This window comes from Nipponia nippon, unplaced genomic scaffold (assembly GCF_047370975.1).
Source record: "Nipponia nippon isolate SJK-2023a ecotype South Korea unplaced genomic scaffold, ASM4737097v1 scaffold_6, whole genome shotgun sequence".
NCBI lineage: Eukaryota > Metazoa > Chordata > Aves > Pelecaniformes > Threskiornithidae > Nipponia > Nipponia nippon.
The window spans coordinates 1930537-1950920 of record NW_028262380.1 but is presented as its reverse complement, the minus strand read 5'-3'; the positions used below and the strand labels follow the sequence as shown (position 1 = coordinate 1950920).

Genomic DNA, 20384 nt, shown 5'->3' with positions numbered 1-20384 from the left:
CAGGGCAGGGTTTGCAGACCCAGCATGTGTTTCCCAAGGAGCCAGACTTCACACACCGCTTCCCCCTTGGCCCTACCCTTTGGCTTTCCCTTTACACCTCCGCTGCTCTCCCCCCTCGCCCCCCGCGGCAGCCTGGCATCTGCAGAACACCTTTCCTGTCAAAGCAACCAGGGAAAAAAGAAAAAAAATACCACAGTAGCTTGTTTCCTGTGCTGCAGATTCCCTCTACATCTTTTAGTTCCCTTCTGATTGCATTGCATGGGAAAGCTGCTGCCCGGGAGCCCGCTAGCATGGAGGAGTCTCTGCGTTACTGGAAGTATTTAGGTGGTTTGAGATGATTTGGCTGGATTCGTGCTTGCGCTTAGGCTTGCAGAGAGGCGCACCGGGAGCTGGAAGGGTCTCTCCAGAGGATGGTGATGAGCTGTTATCATTAACTATCACAGTAATTGTCGGTGTTATTCCTGTGCTCTGTAGATGCCCATGGACTGTTTCTAACCCATTGCAGGTCTCCTACACCGGTTCTTCTGTCAGGAGCAGCCTGGTCCAGCAGAAGGTGTCCCTGCCCATGGCAGGGGGGTTGGAACTGATGATCTTTAAGGTCCCTTCCGACCCAAACCATTCTGTGATTCTGTTCTGTGATTCTATGACTTGCTCTTGGCTGCAGAGATCTGCCCCAGTTCCTGCTCCTACCTTGAGTTTCTCTCCCTCTGCCATGGTCTCCAGTGTGACACAGACAGAAAGAAGCCCAGAGCTTTTGCTGTACCTGCAAGGTCAGACCACCCTCCATACTATGAACTTCCAAGTCAAAGTGGCAGCAGAGCTTTTTGGGGAGCTCAGGCATATTCAAGGCAAGGACACAGGCAGGCTTACATGCTCTAAACTCCCTTCTTGAGCACATCTCCCAGGTGAAGGCATTCCTGAACACATGGGGACACTTCAGGCTTAGTAGTCCTCTCCTCTGCTTCCAGTGGTGCTTTAGCCTGAGCTGCTGAACCAACAGCCACAAGCTCCCTCCTTGCTTCAGGGAGGGCTTCAATTCAGTCTTTGGTGTTTCTGCAGAGAGCTTCTAAAAACCAAACAAACCAAAAGTTCCAGATCCTACATGACTGTGACATTCTTGTTCCCAAGTCATGAAAACCCGCAGATTCTCATTATTGTATCATAACTCCTCATCACTACTGTGTGATGCTCTTTTAAGTTCTTTTTCTGGGACTGCAACAGGAGGATAGGGAAGATGTTGTGGCCCAGTAATTTCCTTCTGCCCTCTCCCAGTTGGATGCAGCAGCAGTTCCAGATGCAAACCCATGGGTGGTAATCTCACAGAAGGAGGATCTGCCTTGTCACATCACCCATTTCCCAAACTCACGGCGTATTTTGTTGCAGTGCCGTTTTGGTTCATGTTCTGGCACAACTGAAACTCCTCTTGCTGTGGGGTCACGTACCTAAGACATGAGCAGGAGAGAAGGAACCAGTTTTGCAAAGCAAAGAGCATTTCTGGATCAGGACATCTCCCCTTCCCATGTTTTTTTTTTCCCCATGTCTTTCTCAAAATCAAAGCATTCCCCATGCCTACTCGTTCCCCGATGGGCTGGGGTTGGGAGGTCTCAGTCACTTCGGGGAGCTAAGGTCCTTCTTTCCAAGAGGAAGAGGAAGGATCTGGTCTTCAGGGGCATCAGCTCCACCATCACTCTTTACAAGCCCCTAGGAAACGTTGGGGTGGTTAGATTTACAACTGCTCAGCCTGTTTGCACGTCACGGTGTAATTATTAGGCTCAGTGACGTCTCTCGTCTGGGGAAGGTCACGAGCGAGCAGTGCTCTGATTGATTTGGAGCCCGTGTCTTTGTTCTCACGTTCCCTGTCCGAGAGGCTTTGATTTGTGACCGAGCTGGTTTTTGAAGTCTGCTCGTGAGAGTGGTCCTTTGTTTCACGACCAGCGTTCACGGGAGTCAAAGGTGCTGAAAACTTCACAGGATCTGGCCCTAAAATCATAACCTGGACCAGCAGAGCTTGTTCTCGCTGGGAAGCAAGGGCTTGAACCGAACTGTTATTTGTGGTCATTCGAGGTGGGTGTGGGAGAAAGGACCCTTTTGTACTGCCCAGGGGCTTCAGCAGCGGTGTCAGACGGGATCTGGTTTCATGTTTATATCTCTGTCCCTGGGATACAGGTTCAAGTATGTAAACTATCTATCCTGCAAGCACAGGCTCCTGCAGGTGTGTGGGTGCTAGTGGGCATAAAAAAAACATTCCTGACACCATCTCTTTTGAGGAGTCTTCACCTCCTGATGGCTATAAGCCATTAGGAGTCAAAAGAAAGAGCTGACATCCGACAACTCCGGATAAACAGCTAAACATTAACCCTTGAAGTGGCTCAAAAAACATACTTAAAAGGCACTTTGTGGAAAGAAGCCATTTTTTTCCAGGCCTGTTAATTGCTGTCTTTCTTCAGGACACCTTTCAGCAGCACCTACTGTAAACAGAGGGGCTCCTCCCGAAGCACTTCCCCCAAGGATTCCTGCCCTGCTCTCCCAGAGCCTGTGGAGATGGCCCTCCCGTCTCCTCCTGCCCGCGGCAGTCCTCCTGCGGGTCTTGGGCTCTGCTGGTTTCTTCTTGGCCTGAAAGCCAAGACCTTTCCTCTCTTTCTGCCAGCCCATCCCGAAAACTCAGTCCCCTTTCTTGGTTGCCATCAGCCTCTTTATTTGGTGCAACTGGGTTTGTCCCCAGCTTTTCCCCGGCTTACCCCTCTCCTTCTGCGTAGAGTTGGATATGTCCTTTTCTGCATACTCAGAAACAGTTGTTTTAGCTCATCGGAAGCAACCATAGCTCAGACTACTCCATGTGAGACGTTAAGGATATGAGCTAAGGAAGGCGGCCAGTTGTCCAGACTTGCCTGCTGTAGGCATGCTTGCTTACTGCGGAGAATGCGTTATTAATCACATTTCCCAAGCACAGGTATATACAATTATCTGTAATTGCTTTTTAAATCATTTGGATCTAGCAGCCTGTTTCTAGTGAGGCTGTCAGTCCTTCAAGAGAAGGGAATGGGATGGAGGTTGGGATGCTGAGGAACTTGCTTAGCTTCTTTAAAGCACCAAGGACATCCCTAAACCTTGCAATACTCATCACGCTCTTCCTTCTGAATAGCAGGAGAATTGCAGGGTTTTATGTTCTCACCAAATAGCAACAAATGCTCTCTTCCTCGACAGAACTGCTGGAGGGATTCTTACCAGGATGGACCTAATAGCTCATTTTCATCAAAAGGGAAACTTGCCTTGTTCATAATGTCCATATTCAAAAGTAGGATTTTTTTTCTTCTAAAAGAGGAGAGCTGACTCTAACTCTTTTTGTGATGCCTTTCATTCCAGCAAGGAGCAGTGACCCTAAACTCTGCAATTTTGGGGGGTTCTCAAGATCATATTTTAGGTGGGTTGATGACTTTTCCATCCATCAGTTGGCTTGAATGTTCCCCAACAAAATCCCCATCATGTAATGTGAGGCTTCTTCCTTGAGGCCAGGAAGAAGTTTCTTTTGCCCGACACGCTATAGACTGAATGCCATGCACAAACAGTTTTGGGAGAAGTCCTCTCCTGAAGAAGGGTCCTTACCCCATGTGGCTGGGTGGCCTGAGGTCAGAACACCTGTGTTTCTGCTGTGGTACCAGCCTACGACATCCACCTCTCCAGAGCTCCTGTAGAAATTAATTTGGTGTGGCAAACTGAGAGTTTACCTCATGAGCACTTATCTCCTACACGTGAGCAGACCGTCTTCTCCAGGGTAAAGGAGAAAAGGCATCTTAGCTCCTGCAAAGGCCTTTTGTGTGGTTCTTCACTTCATGGAAGACACGTCATGCCGTGGTCTTAGCTTCTCTCCGTCACAACTTCACTTCGATTCTTTGTTCAGTCTCATGCCTGAGCTGCTCCTTTTCTCTGTACGGGTGGTGAATTTGTGGTACTTGTGTCTTGCCCCTTGGTCCTGTGCGAAGCATTGCGGAACAAGGTGCTGTGCTCACCAGGGGCGCAGGCTGGCACCTCCTGGATAGCAGCGACTGGGTGAAAGGAGGGAAAGCCCTGCTCCTTCTTGAATTGCCAGAGAGAACTGGAAATGTCTCTTTTCTCTGGAAGACAGAGAGAAAGAACTTTTTTTTTTATCTTGCTGTTTAAAACCTTATGGTTTCAAAGCCTTTATTTGTTTTTCTTTTCTTTTTTTTTTTTAAATACTTGAGATTTCTGGTGCTGTGGGCAACCCTCTTCTTTCCCAGAAGACTCAAACCCACAATTTTGCAATGACTTGGCGACGATGTCATGCGGGGGGTTGACCTTTCAATCTGTTTATAAAGCTGGAAAACTTGAGAGGGTCTGAGAGCCACGTGAGCCCAGTGCTCACCAGACCCAGCTCCTCATCTCACCATGTCTGTTCATCATTGATGTCATCTTGAGACACCAGAGGGGTTCCCATGGGGAACTGGAAGGTTAGAGCTGGTATCTTACTGGTGGACTGGGTTGGGGAAGTGAATGAACACGGGGGCTGGAGCGCGGGAGTGAAACGCGGCTGTTGTACTGCTCTGCTACAGGGCAGGCAGGGACACGCCGAGGCTGAAGCTACCTTGCGGCCTTAGGTGCCTGCTGTCATATATTATTATCCCGCCTGCTGACACCGTTAACATCAGTCATTTCTAGAGCACTGGAAACAAACGTGCCGCTGGGCCAGGGGAGCCCACTGCATGTGGGCAGCTGTGCTCTGCTCCAGCCTGGTTGGGCAGTAGCCTAAAACGCCACGTTTTCCTTCTTCCCATCTGATTAAAATGTTGGGGTTTTTTTGATAGGCGTATTATTTTGCTTTAGAGAAGCTGTGATACGCTAATTTGCAGCTCCTGAAGCTGAAGTTAAAAACTCCTGCCCTTGATCATAGAATCAGAGAATCATAGAATCATAGAATCACAGAATCGTTTATGTTGGAGAAGACCTTTAAGATCATCAAGTGCAACCGTTAATGTAACACTGCCAAGTCCACCAATGAAGTGGTAGAAGTTGCTGTCCCATAACTGACCCACAAATCCCGCAAACTCTTCTGCTCTGCTTCAGGGCAGCGTCAGTTGTTCCCGTTTTAGGTGAGGGCAGTACCATCTTAAGCCTTGTAGCTGTCTCAAAAGCAATTGCACATCTTTATCCAAACATCTGTTGAGCACGAGGAATATTCCTCCTCGTCTCGATACAGAAACGTGGTGGCACCCAAGGTGCTGCTGACACTTTGCATGTCGTGCTTTGCTAAAAGCAGTGATGTTTTCAGGGGCCGGTGCAGAGGTGTCAGCAGATGTGATAGAGCGTGAATAGCTTGTGGCACTAACACCGTCACTGACATACTTTATATCTGACGGATGTCATAGCAGGGTGTGCGTGGTACCACGTTCAGACCCTTCCCAGCCTGGTCTGAGAAGAACCTCTGTTTTCTGCCCTGTCCTACAGAGAGCTGAAGGCAGATGCTGGCGGTCAAAGCATCCATGGCAAAACACAGAAAAATCTTCTGAAATGGATCACCCTCGAGAGCCAGAACAGCCAAATGCTCCAACTTTCCTCCTTTTTATTGTTTCAAGGAGGGGAGATAAAATTAATTTCAAGCAATGGTCCTTTTTAATGTCAGCTCTAGGTATGTCCAACCGGAGGTTAGACAGCAGCACTGAGATACATCTTTGGTGTAAATGTGCTGGCCGCAGGTCCTGTCGGAGGCAACACATTTCTCTCTTGCACTTCAGTGTAAGCCTGGTTCACTGTCTGCAGATAAATGATATATCCCTAAAAACGTACTGTTTGGAAACAGGGCTCTGAATTCAGAGCCCGTTAGGTGAAATCCCTCACGAAACTACTACGTGGCAGGGATTTCAGAGGTTACCCACCTGCTAGACGCATGGCAGCAGTTCCAGATTTGCAGTCAAACAAGAAACTTTGCAAATTACCCAGACTGCCTGATAGTTCCTTACTTTACATATCTGCTGAATTACACGTGAATCCACTGACATGGCAGTGAAGGGTAGTATAAATCAAATGCGCTCCTGAGCTTGTTCTTATCTGCTTATTCCTGAGCTGTCCTCTGCTGCTGGCTTTGCTTTACTTCTAAGCACGTGAGAGAGGAACCTCTTGCTCCATGAGCGTCTGTCCTCCCAGTGTGGTGCATCAGCTGTATCCACCGTTGTAGGCTCTGATCACTCGGGTGAGGCTGTGCCACGACTTCATTAGAAATGTAAGCCAGGCACTAATGGTGGTTGTTGTCTTGATGCAGGAGTACGTGACAAATTGTAATCTTTTTCCTAAATAGATGGGTCCAGAGCACCGGAGAGGTTTAATCTATTTGCTTGTGCAGCAGCTCCCAGCCTCAGTGTCTTCTCCTTCCAAAGCCGCTACCTTCCCAGAACATCTTCTAGTGGTCTCTTCACTGCCCTGGACCACACCGTTGCCACCCCAGGTTGCATGGATGTGCCGTGGGGATGCACAGCCTTCGCGGTGCTCTGCTTGCGGCATGCGTGGGCTCTGCCCAACCAGCCAGACTGCTTCGTCGGCACAGCCCCGGCTGGAAAAGCACATCGGCCCTGCTCCGTGCGGCGTGGTGGCCGCGGAGCGTCGCAAAGGCTCTTAGGGAATGTCGGTCCCTGGGTGCAGTTGCATACTTTAGCGTGTCAGACAAAAGGAGATGATCAAAGCAGGGATGGTGAGAAGGGAGGCTCACCGGGGAAGCGCTCGGTGCCTCTGCGCGGGCAGGTGCGCAGCTCTTTGGTCCCTGCGTTTTGGGGGATCCAGCCCTCCCTCCCTGCACCGACCCCAAAGTCGGCACTTTTTGGGGAAGGTGGATGGTGTCAAACCTGTGAGTGGGCTCCCGCCGAGCCACGGGGCTCTGGCATCCCAGGGGGGTTGGGTTCGGACATGTTGCGACCAGTGATGGGTGGAGGGACACCGGCTGCTGGGCTGCGAGCGGCAGCGATGGTTTCCCAGGCTCTGGACCCGTTTTGTTAACACCTTATCCGGCGTCAAGGATGGAAATGGAATTGAATAACTTGTTTCCATGTTTTTGAGAAAAATGTTTTGACTGGATGGGATGTTTTTTCTTATGAAAACTGAATGTTTCTTTAAAAGGGGGAGGTCTAAAAGACTTGAGAGAAACAAAAAATGAAGAGAACTGTACCAGGCAACTCTTAAGTTCCATTTTTATCATTAATTTGAAGGAAAACCTAACAAAATTCAAGTTTATCTCAAAATCCTTTTCCCCGGCTTTGTGATTTGGCCAGCAAACTGAGTATCAATTATTTATGAAGTTATTTGTTACCATGTAGGTTAGTCATGAGACCGTCTCTCAACCAGTGTGTCCAGTTTTGGGGTACGTAGTTTTTTTAACTGTGTAGAAAATCTGGGAAGTAGTCAGAAAAAAGCTTCAACACAAATATTTCAAACAATAATCTGCCTCTCAGAGAAGAAGCATGAGTTTTATCTATAAATTTTAATGAAGAAGATTTAATAATCTTTGAAATCTTTCATGGGAATAAAATTTCTGGCAGGGTAGAGCTCCTTAGTGCAGCAAACAGATAAATGCAAAGCTGGAAGTCTGAATTTAGAAAAAGGCAAACCATGTGGATGGCTGATGCTCTTTGAAGCGGGATACCGAGAGGTCTGGTAGCTCCACTGTTGCTTGGACTCCTTAACCAGAGGCTGGATATCTTTTGAACAACATCTTCTGTGATTTAACCAGAAGGTTTTTGGATGAGATGGGGCATTTCCAGAACTCTCTCACCTGTCAGGTCACCTACAGTTGGCCGTAGGTCCATAGCAGTTCCAAGAGATGCTCCATAGCAAAGACCGATTTCCTCATCTCATTCCTTAGCAAGTGGATCCATGGAGAGCACTTCAATTTTTTGATGTCTGGGAAAAGCTTTGGAAAGAGTTTATCTGAACAGAGGAAGAAAAAATCTTGCTGTCTTTAAATCATTCAGTATACATTTTCCAATTTTGGAAAGCCTTATAAAATTAAGCACAGGTTCAGATTTGTGATTTTGGCCCCATCAGCATTCTTTCAGCTACTGTCAATTAAAAGAAGAAAAGATGATCTGAAATATCTGAAAGAAGACTGTTTAGGCAGTCTTATTGTGGGAACAAGACCATTGAAAACCCAATCAGGTTGGTTTTTGACCCCAAGTAAGCACGTTAAACCATATATAATAAGTTTCTGCTTCTCAGCAGAGTTGCATTAGGTGATTACAGGTTGAAGGTGAAAGGAAGCCTTGGTAGACCTGTGCAGAGCTGCTTGCACACCATGGTTGCACCAAGCTACAAGCAGAGGTGCCTGGTGACCATGGTGTGGCTGATGAGCAGTAGCTCATCTATCCGAGGAAAAACATGATCTTTTTTCATTGTGTCTGCAAGCACCGAGGACAGGGCAGAATCTGTTAGTGGTGCTGGATGTGCCCCACCTCGCCATCCAGCTGTGCACAGAGCCCACCACCGTGGAAGCAGCAGCTGCTGGTCCTTCACAGTGCTTCACGGTGCCATTTATTAACTGTAGTCCTTGCTACACCTCACCGAGCTTCACTTGGGCTCGGTTAGCTTGGCATGGCCCACAGCTGTTGCCCTGATGTCTCATGGCCCAGGAGGAGAAGGCAGAGGGCTGCTGGAAGGGCCGGGAGAGCCCTCCTGGGCTCCAAACCAGGGCCACCACAGAGCCACCTCGCTGGCACTGCCGAGGCAGCAGCAGAAGACGCGGTGACCAGCCTGATCCTCCCTTCCCCCACCTCCCAGTGCAGCATCCGTCAGTCCGCATGACCCTCCCCCTACCAAAACTGGCTGCTTTCTTCCTTCTTCTCCCCCCCCCCTCCCTTTTTTTGGCTGAGTGATGAGCTGTATGCCAAATCCATCTGCTCCTGTCTCCCCTAGCTGCCTTCCATATCATTACAGGATCCCTGGCAGCGAGCCTAGACCTATCTCTCTCCCTGCACTCTTAGGAGCACATTCCTTTCTACACCTTTTGCCGAGCTGGGATAGAAATGAGTATCAACCCCAAACAAAAAGCATCTGCTTTCTGCCTGCTTCTGCTTCACCGGACGCGCATGTACGCTACACCCGTGTCAGCAGCGAATGCAAAACACACACAACCCCCCACCTCGCCGCCCCGCATCCAACATGGGCTGACGAAACTTTGGGCGCCGGGAGCCTGCCTCACACCCTCTCCCTCTCCGTCTCCGCAGCACCAGCTGTGACCACCGCACCATTTGTTCCTCCAGCCCACGCCAGCACTCGGAGCCAGTTCTTTATCACCCCAATTAGCCTTGTCTGTGCTGATGAGAGGAGAGAGGCTTCCACTGCAAGGCAGAGACGGGGGGAAGAGAGCTGGCGCGCGGTGGGCACCGCAAGAGGCGATTCCCTTTACGGTGGCTTTGTTCCCCAGGAGGGATAGATTTCACCAGGTCAGGAGCACCGCTAAAAAGCCAGTGCTGTCATCCTGCCTGCATTACCTGGGTGATGCTGGTTTATAAACAGTTGCTTGAGCAAGGTCAGGGGATGCTATTTCTTGTTTTTTTCCCCTTTTTCCTTCATGCACTTGGCTATCTGGTAGAGGGAAGAGGAGCGTCCTCAGGGTGCACCGGCTCCCAGGTGTTGTGATGGGCTGTGGCTAGCGCCGGCCACGTTTCTGGATGAGTTTGGAGATGCGCTTTGGCCGTGTCCCCCCAGCGAGGATCTCACTGCATCTATAGCAAAGCTTCCAGTAGCCTCACAGGGAGGTGAAGCAATTTCCCCTTCTCCTGCTGCCTCGTTACAGTGTCTCCCACACTGGTATGTCAGGATACCGAGCGGTCAGTGCTGCCGTGCTCATGCAGCCATCAGCCTGAAAGCCTGGGTTTTTGCCCAAACCAGCCCCCTGTAGCACTCTCCGGTAGTGCTGCTTTTCCACTGCGGTTCCCTCAGTGCTGTTGTGAGCTTGCCTCCCTCCTGGACTTCTCCTGGATTCGTTGTTGAAGGCCCTTTTCTGGTAGGCACCTCAGTGCTATCATCCCAGAGCCAGGACGGGGATCCATCCTTTGCCCCAGCACAGGTAGATCTACCTCATCGGGAGGAAAAGGATGGACACAATTCAAACCCAGTCCCACGGTGGGCACTCAGTTTGAAAGGACGAAGTCGCCCTGTGTGGGGTGGGACAGGTCCCATCAGCGTAGTCCCAACAGGGTAGACCCTGTTCCTCAGAGCACCCTCCATGGCAGGTGTTCCCTGTTAGGCGGTTTCCAGCATGTCCATGACCAAGAAGGATCCTGCTGGGGAGTCTTCTTTGAAGCTGAGACACAAGAAACTTGACAAGAAATTGTGGTCTCCAGATCCATTTCACAATGCCATGTCCAGTGGAAGGTTGGCCAAGCAGGTCCAGGATCCTGAACAGCCAGAGTAGCAGTCTACGCCAAAATAGGTGAAATGGCACTTTCCAACAAAAACCCCTGAGGGATTCAAAGACTGAACTGGTGCACAATAAGGTTGTGCCTCAATATCTGTAGCCTACCACCTGAATGCTTCTCCTTGTTCTTCTGTGTTTGATTTCCCAGTGAGAGGAGTAAGTTATTCCTGACGCATTTCTGAACGACTTTGCCAGTGCTGCCGTGGAGTACATCCCACCTGTACCTGCCTCCTTGGTGCAGATGCACCCCTTGGACCTCCTGTGGCTGAGGCTCTAGAGCAGTTTTTAGTATCTGCTTTATTAAAGTCAACCAGAAGGGGATCTGCAGAGATTGCTCCAGTTCAACCAGTCACCCCCTAGCAAATTTATTTCACGTCTTCCCAGGCTTCAGAAAGGGACTTAAGTGAGCTCAGTAATATGCAGCTCCAAACCAATGCCTGTGGCCGACTGTATCTTCTTTCAAGATCTTCAGAGGAGTCCCTGACCAGGTGTCCATCTTGCATTGGGCATTCATTCCCTTATCCTTCTGCTCAGACACCGCAATCTGTCTATGAACTGTCACACCTCCATCCTGTCCCTCCTAAAGCCATCCCATCTAACAGCCTTGTGTACAGCCTTGCCACAAATGAAGAGGTCAGCCATGCAGGGAAAGGAGGCCATTTCCCTCCGGGACCCATGGGAAGGAAGCCGAAAGGACCTACAAGCAGTTCACTCATCTGTCTCTTTCCACCAAGACAAGCTTAATTCTGCTTAAACTATTCTTGTTGGGTTTCATCTAATTTGTGCTGAAAACTTCCCACCACACCTTCCCCAAGCATTTGGTTGCAATACTTTGCTCCTTCCCACTAGGATACTCTTCCTGCTGTTCAGCTTGGATCTTAGTCGATGCTTTTTGAATTGTGTCCCAAGAGAGCGTGAACAAAACATTATTCGTTTCTTCTGCGCCGTAGCCTCTTGCACACGCAAATACCGCTATGCCTCCCTTGAACTTCTCTCTTCTAGACTCAGCACATCCAAATCCTCAACATTTCCCCATAGGTCTTGCGTTCAGACCACTGATCTGGGGTCCACCAAGGCAGATGTTGCTTTTCTTGGAGCTCCCACCTCTCCATCCCCCACTGGAGAGGAAGAGACTGTTGGTGGCTCTCTGTTAGCTTTCTGTGGAGACGTCCCAGTAGTAGGTTGGGTTTTGCTCTGTCCGAGCTGCCCCACGTCCCCAAGCCCTACTGATGCCAGCATGGACGGTCAGGGTTGGACTGCCCAATTCCAGGTCATTTTAAAGCACTTCCCACCTTGATGTTTTCATACCAGTGGGTGAAACCACCCAGCCCCGATACCTCAGAGCTTTTCTTTCTGTCTCTGGAAGAAAAATAAGAAAACAATAGGAAGAAAAGCTGCGTCAGAGCCAGGCAGATCAGAGTTAATCCTCCCTCAAAATGGATCCCGTCAGTGCCGGTGTACGTGAGAATCGCCTCTCCTGCACCTTTGCTGGGTACTCTCCCCAGCACAATGCTTCACTTTGTGTTTCAGCACAGAAAGAAATGGTGAAGTTGCTAATAATGGCACTAAAAGAAAATATGCTACATCTGTTATGGATAGCAGTACAAAATTAGCTGATCACACCTCTGACACCCAAGATGTCTTCACTTAAAATACTCGTTGGCTTACTTTACATAATTTGCTGATTATATTTAAAAGAAATACAATTTTGCAATTACTGTTCTTTCTGGTGTGCTATCTATGCATCATTTTCTTTTTATGTTTATATATTTCTCCTTCATTAGTGCAGTCTGAAGGGTGATTAGATCCCTTCAAACATTTTACAGAGGTTAAACGTTGATTAAGATTTAATTATTACTGTAAATAGCTTGGAATGACATATGGTGCAAAAACCTGACATATGTGCATTTGAATAAATGAAGTGCTATTTCCCATGATGCTTCAGTAGCTGTTTAACAGCTTTGCTGAAGGGTTATGTTGCACCTCATGTTAAGATTGCTTTGATGTTATATTTTGTTGGGTTTTTGCAGCTGAAAGCTAAGAACAGTTTTTCCAGTTTTTAAAAACATTGAATATTTTAAATACCTAAATTGTTTTGCACAAATTTTTGCTAATTTGTCTAACTAGGTTAAACATTTTCAAAAGCATTTCGATTTTAACGTGGGTTCCTAGCATTGTGTCAGCAACAGCATCAATTCAATGTATAGGATTTCTAGAAGTCTGATCTTGCAAGGTGCCCTGTCCTGGTTGGGAGCGGGATCTTTGCTTGCTGCAGGAACCGGGAGCACCGCGGATCCCTCCCAGGGATGCAAAGGTTCGGAGTGATTTCAGAGCAAGGGAAAGCTTTGTGTGAAGTTGGCGAAAGGAAAAAATTAGGAAAGGGCTGGAGATTTTATGGAGACAGAGAAGGGGGTGGGTGGATTTTAGTTGTGATCCATCCTTGTTGGAGGATATAGAGCCCTGGCGCAGGGTGTGCTGTCCCCTCGTGTCCCCAGGCAGCCCTTGGCTTTGCTGGGTCCCTACGGGTGCACCCCGCAGCTTTGGGAGCTGGATTCCTTCTAGCACCATGCAAGGGGACCTTGGCTGCGGGAAAAGGAAGGGATCTCTCCTGGAAAATGATGGGTGGGATCCGTTTGACTCTCAGAGACGCTCTGTAATTCATTGAATATTGCAAGGCAGTGAGCGTGCATCATTTCATGTAATATAAGTCAATCCAAACAGGGTTGTTTTGAGACTTGAGCAGTGTAAAGCACATCAAAATGACACGGCAAAGGCATGATTGACATTGTATTATTTACATATTATACTTCTCCACATTAATTTATCGATCTATCAAGCTCCTGCTGCGGCAGAACAGTGCGATAACCATTCTGATCTTGCCTTCTCTTTGATTTCACAGATTGAGACATCTCGGCTGGAGCCAGAAATCGCAATGGCCACCACCAGTAAGACTGTAGTCTACAATAAAGGATTGTAAGTGGAAGCGGACAATCTCAGCCCGGAAGATTTGGGGAGGGAAAGGGGGAAACTTGAGATCCCGACTAGGAAAAAGAAAACAATAACAAGAGAAAACAAATAATAATGCTCAGCGATAGTAACGTATTACCGCTCCCGGCGAACCGGGAGTAAATTAACACTTGCAGAGAACTGACACCTCACACCAGTCAAAAAGATTAATATTAAAAGTTTTAAATTAGCCACAGGAGCAGCAACAAAGAAATTGCATTGAAACACTTTAGAGAACTAGCTAAAGAATAATCTCAGAACTTAATAGCACTGCATGGAGGGATGTTTAACGGCGTGTTTACATGGTTATACCTAACTACATGAAAGTAGGCTTCACCAAGCAAATTTTGTTTTCAATGTGAATTAAATCTCCACACTGATGCTGCACAAAAATAATTCCATAGAGATCAACGGGTGCATGAATGTGAAGCTCTTGATAGGGTGTTTGATAAGTGTCCTGTATTGATTTCATGCCGATCCTGCCCCAGTGATCATGCTCAAAAGCAGCCTTCCATGGTTCGATGTGCAACGCTCCGTTCGCACAGCGAAGGTCATAGCCTGTGCACCCTCCATCCCTCCCTCCTTCTTCTGCAGATGGTCCTGGTGGCATCCTGCCGTTCATTGCACTTGCAAGACTTTGTGTCGCAGGAGCCCACCGCCGGGTGCATCTGCAAGGGCTTTTGCCCGGGGTTCAAGAGACTGGAAAGCCAACATGCCCACACATTGAATAGGAAGGGATCTTATAGCAAAAATACAATCGATCTGCTCTTTTCCTTTGCACAGACACAAAGGATGGGGTTTGTCCCACCTAGTGTAGATGCTCTAAAAGTAAGGTTGTTAACCTAAACTAATTGGCTAAGCTACGCTTTGCTAAGCTAGTTGTCTGAGGACATAATATGCTTTAACATTTGGCCAGCCCTGAAATGGTCAGGCAGTTGGACTAGATGATCATTGTAGGTCCCTTCCAACTGGAACTCCTCTTCTCTTCTCTTCTCTTCTCTTCTCTTCTCTTCTCTTCTCTTCTCTTCTCTTCTCTTCTCTTCTCGTCTCGTCTCGTCTCGTCTCGTCTCTTGTCTTCTCTTCTCTTCTCTTCTCTTCTCTTCTCTTCTCTCTTCTCTTCTCTTCTCTTCTCTCTTCTCTTCTCTTCTCTTCTCTTCTCTTCTCTTCTCTTCTCTTCTCTTCTCTTCTTCTTCTTCTTCTCTTCTCTTCTCTTCTCTTCTCTTCTCTTCTCTTCTCTTCTCTTCTCTTCTCTTCTCTTCTCTTCTCTCTCTCTCTCCTCTCCTCTCCTCTCCTCTCCTCTCCTCTCCTCTCCTCTCCTCTCCTCTCCTCTCCTCTCCTCTCCTCTCCTCTCCTCTCCTCTCCTCTCCTCTCCTCTCCTCTCCTCTCCTCTCCTCTCCTCTCCTCTTCTCTCTTCTTCTCTTCTCCTCCTCCTCCTCCTCCTCGTCCTCCTCCTCCTTCTTCTTCTTCTTCTTTTCTTCTCTATTTTTGCCAGTGCTTTCAGACAGCAAAGCCAATGCTGTCCCAAGCCTTGTGCCAGTGCAGAGGAGGACCCAAAGCAGAAACTGATGGGCAGGATGGCTTTGCCTGGCAGCCGTGCCAAGCTGATGGCTTTGTGAGACTGCAACCTCAGAGGGGTGAACTGCCCTCTGGAGATGGCTGGCTGCCTGTCTGCCTCTTCAACTACTCCACTTTGGTGTGCCTAAAGTGAGGTGGAGCAAGTCCTCCCAGCACTGCACCGAATCCTGCCCTCCCATGGGTTTGGGGACATAAATTGGCTTTCTGGTATCTTGTACCCAAAGGTAAACCCTGAGTGACTCCCTGAGGACCAGAGGAGTTGATGCAGATTTTGAACATGGTCACCACCATGCCGACAGCAAGATCTGCCTCTGGTTGTAGGGATGGAGCCATGGTGGTGATGGACACAGCCGAACGCACAGGCTGTCGTCCTTCAAATGCCAGTTTGTTGGGGGTTTTGGGGAGGGTGGGGGGAGCAGGGGAAACCAAATTGCCACTGACGCAGAATGTATTTGAAGGATATATTGCAATGCTTGAAATCGGGAGGCCTGAGCCCCACTGTGTGCTCCTCCACCACTGGCTGCTCTCGCTCCCCACTGGAGTCAGACCAGTAGGAACTGGAGTCACACAACGGTCAGGCTGGCTCAGGAAGACTGATTCTGTCCCCGCGCTGGTGTAAATCAGAAAGAATTGCATGAAACAAATCAGTTTTGTGGGTTTACATGCCAGCGTGCAGGGGAGGAGAGGCTGGCTCTGGGCTCTCCATAGCTGCTGTTGATGGGCCGGCTCCTGGTCCCTGACACTGGTGCGTCCAGTTACACCCATGTTGCTATACTGGAATTACACCAGGGTAAAGGACAGCTGAATCTGACACAGTAGAGTTCCTCTAATGCACTAGATGAGATGAATGTACGCTCTGGAGGAAGCGAGGCCACCCCATCCGCTCCGCGTGGGATTTGGAGAGGCTGAAGGCAGGTGGCATCTGTCCTATGGACATTTTCATGGGCATCTGTCCTACGGGTAGCGCAGCGCAGAATCAGGCCCTGTATTTTGCCCTGAGGGTGAGTAACTCCCCGCAGCAGTGGAAGAGGGGAGCAGACCTCCCGCCCTAGGAAGGGTAGCAGGGACGCTGGCAATGCCCAAACAGCAGCCTGCCGATGGGAACCGCAGCGGCGAGGCTTCGGAGAGCCAGCTGGGATGAGCTGTGCACCTGAAAAAGGGCCCTTTCCGTTGCTGCAGGATATGGGAGGAGGTAAGGACCGTTGTCGGATGCTGGGGATATACAGGTCCCCCCTTGCACACACATCCACATGTGCGTGCAGTGGGGAAAAAGCTACTCTGAGCCTAAAACTTCAGTTGACGGCTCCGCTGAGCCCGCAGAAGTTAGGAGCCAAGCCGCATCGTGTTGCACGGAGGTACAACTTGCCTTCTTCCTCCTCCCGAATGGAAATGCGAGGCTGAGACAGAAGCAGCCTCTTGTGTTGACAGGGAGCAGCCTCCTGGCTCCGGCGTCTGTCTGGGTGGATCTTTTCCCCTTCCCTGGTGGGTTTTGTCGCTGCCTGAACCATTCTGCTGCAAAGCTTCTTCATCCCAGGCTTTTTTGGGGGGGGGAGGAAGAAGAGATGGACACTGCCCTTTGCTGTGAGGTTTTGGAGAGGTGGAGCGAGGAGGGAGACAGTGATCTGGTTTTGCATTGTGATCACCGATCAAAGATTTTGGTGGCTGTGAGCTCCGGCTACCTGCCGGGCCTGCAGATGGAGCAAGGAATTTGCAGCACAGGAAAGGAGTCAGGGCTTTGCTTGCCATATTCCTTTTGCAGAGAGACCCAAGGAAAAGCAAGTTCTGCCTTGGGAAAGAGCCAATTCCCCATTTTCCCCATGATGGGAGGCGAGTACGGATGCTTTCCCGGCACACACGTCACCTGCGGAGTTTCGGCTGCATGGGTCGTTAATTAGCAGAGGCTGCTCATCACGTTAATCCAGTGATGCTCAATAAAAACTGTGTTGGTTTGGAGGAGAATAGACTTAGGGCTTATTAAGCCACACGGCTCCTGTGAATCGCAAGGGCCTGATCCTGCTCGAGCGAGCGAGGACCAGCTTGAGGGATGTCAGAGGAGCCGCGCTGCGAGATTATGGCTCGGCTCAAAAGCAGCTGCACAGTCGAACAAGTGACAATCAAACGGGCTAAATGAGTCTGGATTTATCGTCTTCCCATACAAACCCCGTCAAACTTGTTTCGCTTTATGTGTCAGGAAAATGGGTCTCAGTCAACTCGGCAGAGTTTTTGCTGAGAAATAAATACATCCCGGGGTCCTGAGTCAGGCGTTCGCCGGTGTGCAGCTCTAAGAGCCGATCGCAGCCTTTGGCAGGTTGGCAACAGCGTTTGCTCTCCAATTTTGTCCAAATGCAAGTCAAAATGTTGTGCCCCCCCTGCAGAGGACTGGGAAGATGCTCCTGCTTGGCGCTGGGAAGGGAGAGCCACCACCTCATGGGGCTCAACCCCCTTTCTAACCTCTTCCGAAAGCATCTCCAGGTCTTGCCTTGCGAAGTAGTGCCTGCAGCAGCGGTGCCCAAGGAGTTGGAGACCCAAGGACTTGACCCCACATCTCCCAAACCCATGTGTGGCCCCTTCCTCCAGACCCATCTCTGCTGCTCTTCCCCTCGCCATCCCCTGGCTTGGTGATGAGCAGGGCGAGGGTTGTTTATGAGGAGCACGTTTTGGCGGCCCCGTGGTCCCAAACTCTTGAGGAGCACAAGATTGCGGTGTCCCCACGCTGGGACACTGCAGCCAGCTGATGCGGCTCAGCTTTTGAGCCACCGCCATCCCAACGCAGGGGCTGTCGAGATGCGGTTTTATTGAAAAGCAGCAGAAAGGCTCAGCAGAGGCAAACTTGACCCTTATGGATCTTAAAAGACCGTTTCACTCGCAGGCAGCTCAAGGTTGGGCTTCCTCGTGCAGCAGTTCCAGTGTGGTTGCTGCCATCCATGGTGGGACCGCCGGCGCGCACCGAAATACCCTTCCTACAGCCTTAGAAATGAAAAGCGTGGAGCTGGGAAAGCAGCAGCACATTAGTACTGTTTATTAGGACAGCAAATTGTGCCAGAAAAGACTACACACAACAGCTAATGATAACATTATGCACATTCACTTAATAGCTAATTAATCTCTTCGACTTTCCTAATGTACAAAGGAGCCTTCGGTTTGCGAGAACAACCCAACCATTTGCATCTCTGATTTCCTATAATTGGGGAAGTGGAAGAAATGGGGAGCGACAAACCCACCACGCACATCAAGTTGTTCACCTCAGCAGATAATAATAATGAGATGATCATCCCCTGTAGTATTTAATTAGAAATGTCACAATTAATTGATTTCTTGGATATGTTAATTAAGAAATAATGAGGACCAGGTTGCAGCAAAAGGTGTCAGCGAGAAGTTTTGAGTCCCTCCTGGAAGATGTGTCTGTTGGCTGCTCCCCGAGCCAGCCGAGGGACAACCCAGGGACAACCCCGGGCTTGTGTCACCCATGTCCTGAACCCACCCATAAACTCGGGCACAGCTCAGCAAATTCCATTTTTGCTTGTTGCTCATTTTTCTGCTCTGCATCCCAGAGCGCGGGCAGGTGCTCAGGTCCCGGCAGGATGGGGATCGCCCCGTTCGCTGCCCGTGCCAGCGCTGCGCATCGCTGGGACGCGGGATGGCCCGGCCGATGCTGGACCCTGCCCCCCTGGGACGAGCCGTGCTGGGAGATCGCAGGGTTATACCCATGCCATGCAGCCGAGAGATGGAGGCGTCCCCTCTGCTTAGGTCGGCTCCTCTCGAAGGGCTGGGATGGAGAGCCGGAGCCTGGGATGCCCTTCAGGAGCGCGGGGGCTGCTGGCGTGTTGCGGGGAGACCCCCGACAGCCTTTGAGCAAAGCTTTTTAGGATACAAATAAACTCACCCGAGAAGCTGGCCTGGCTCTGAGGGCGATCCCGGTGTTGGGCGTGCAGGTGGTGGAGGCTTGAAGTGGTCCCGGTGGTGGTAAACACCCCCAGCCCCGGGTATCGCCCCAGGTTGCTTTAAGAACCATCCAATCCTGGCTTTTATTTTTCCCTTTTTTATGGTTTATTTTGCACCCGACAGCCTCAGCTGCCCCTTCTCACGCAATCTCCCGCCGGCACCCGATCTGAATGCACCTTATAACCGCGTTAACGGCAAATCCCGAGGGAGGCGGCGGGGCTCGCCCGCCAGCACCGGCACGTCTTCCAGCGGTCCCTGCGCGGGACCCCGGCGGGCGGGCGTACCCCCGCCGCCCCCGTCTCTTTTTAACCTTCTCGATAGCGTTATCGACCGCGACACTTTGTGTAACGCTCCGATCCATCTGGAATAAAAGAGTTTAAAGACTTGGCGGTGTGGTCCCACCTCCGTGCGGCCGGCTGATGTGAGGGACGCTGCGGCTGTCGGGATTTAAAGGTCTCGTCGCAAAAGATGAGTTTTCTGGGCTGGGTTTGCAGGGGAGAAGCTGCCAGGGAGGGGGCTTTTCCCTGCAGCACCAGGGGCTGGGGGGAGGGGGCTTTCCCAACGGCAGGAATTATTATATTGGGGGGGGGTGGATATAGATAATATATAATATTAGATATAATTTGTGTATATATAATATAGACTATAGATAATAATATAGAATAATAATATAGAATATTATATATATTATCTATAAAATATCTAATATGTAAATATGTATTATAAAACATGTAATTATTACATATAATATACACTATAAAATACAATATATATACACATTGTATACACATATATGTGTATATATTGTCTGCATGTATATATGTGTATAAGTGTGTATATATGTGTGCATATATGGTTTATCTTATATATTATTACTATACTTGTGCGTATACATTTTTAATATTTTTTTATACATATATAAAATTATTCTAAGTGCTCTTTCCCCCAAACTCTGTTGAGACGAGGGAAGGACGCCCAACCTTCGTCCCCCGAACCCCCCCAGTCCCTCATTGCTGGGGGGCCCCAGGAGTGCCCGGGGGTCCCATCGCCGGCCCCCAGCACCCCAGGGCTCGGGGGTCTCCCGGGGGGGATATTCCCGGGGGAGCGGGAGGGAAGCAGAGCCCCTCGGAGCCTCTCCCCGACATTCAATCCCGGCGCAGGTGTGAAGCTGCCGGCCCCGAAGCCGCCGCATACCTCTCATACCTGCGGCCACCCCGGCGGTGGCCCCGCTCCACTGGGGACCCCCGAGGGAGACCCCCTTCCTCCCGGCCACCCTCATCCCCCCGTGCCCACCACGACGGGGCCGCCACGCTCTCCTGGCTCCATCGCTCCCGTGGGAGCCATCCCCCCCCAGTGCCTCCCAGTGCCCCCCAGGCAAGGACACCGGCATCCCTGTGGCCATTCGACCGGCGATGGGAGAGGGGGACGGTCCCCTTGGCCCCCGCCT

General features: G+C 50.0%; 1 protein-coding gene across 10 annotated transcripts in view; it reads left to right on the top strand.

The window, feature by feature from the left end:
* SFXN5 (sideroflexin 5) overlaps positions 1-19322 on the top strand; it is a 109618-nt gene extending 90296 nt beyond the window's left edge. For 8 of the 10 annotated variants that reach the window (XM_087737020.1, XM_087737024.1, XM_087737025.1 and 5 more), the window contains 2 exons: positions 13314-13387; positions 19061-19322. In XM_087737020.1, coding sequence (XP_087593146.1) covers positions 13314-13387; positions 19061-19307 — 321 coding nt within the window. In that variant the 3' untranslated portion in view covers positions 19308-19322. Of the gene's footprint in view, positions 1-13313; positions 14603-19060 lie in introns of those variants that run through there. The other 2 variants (XM_087737022.1, XM_087737021.1) reach the window with 1 other exon arrangement.
* The last annotated feature ends 1062 nt before the right edge of the window (positions 19323-20384 follow it).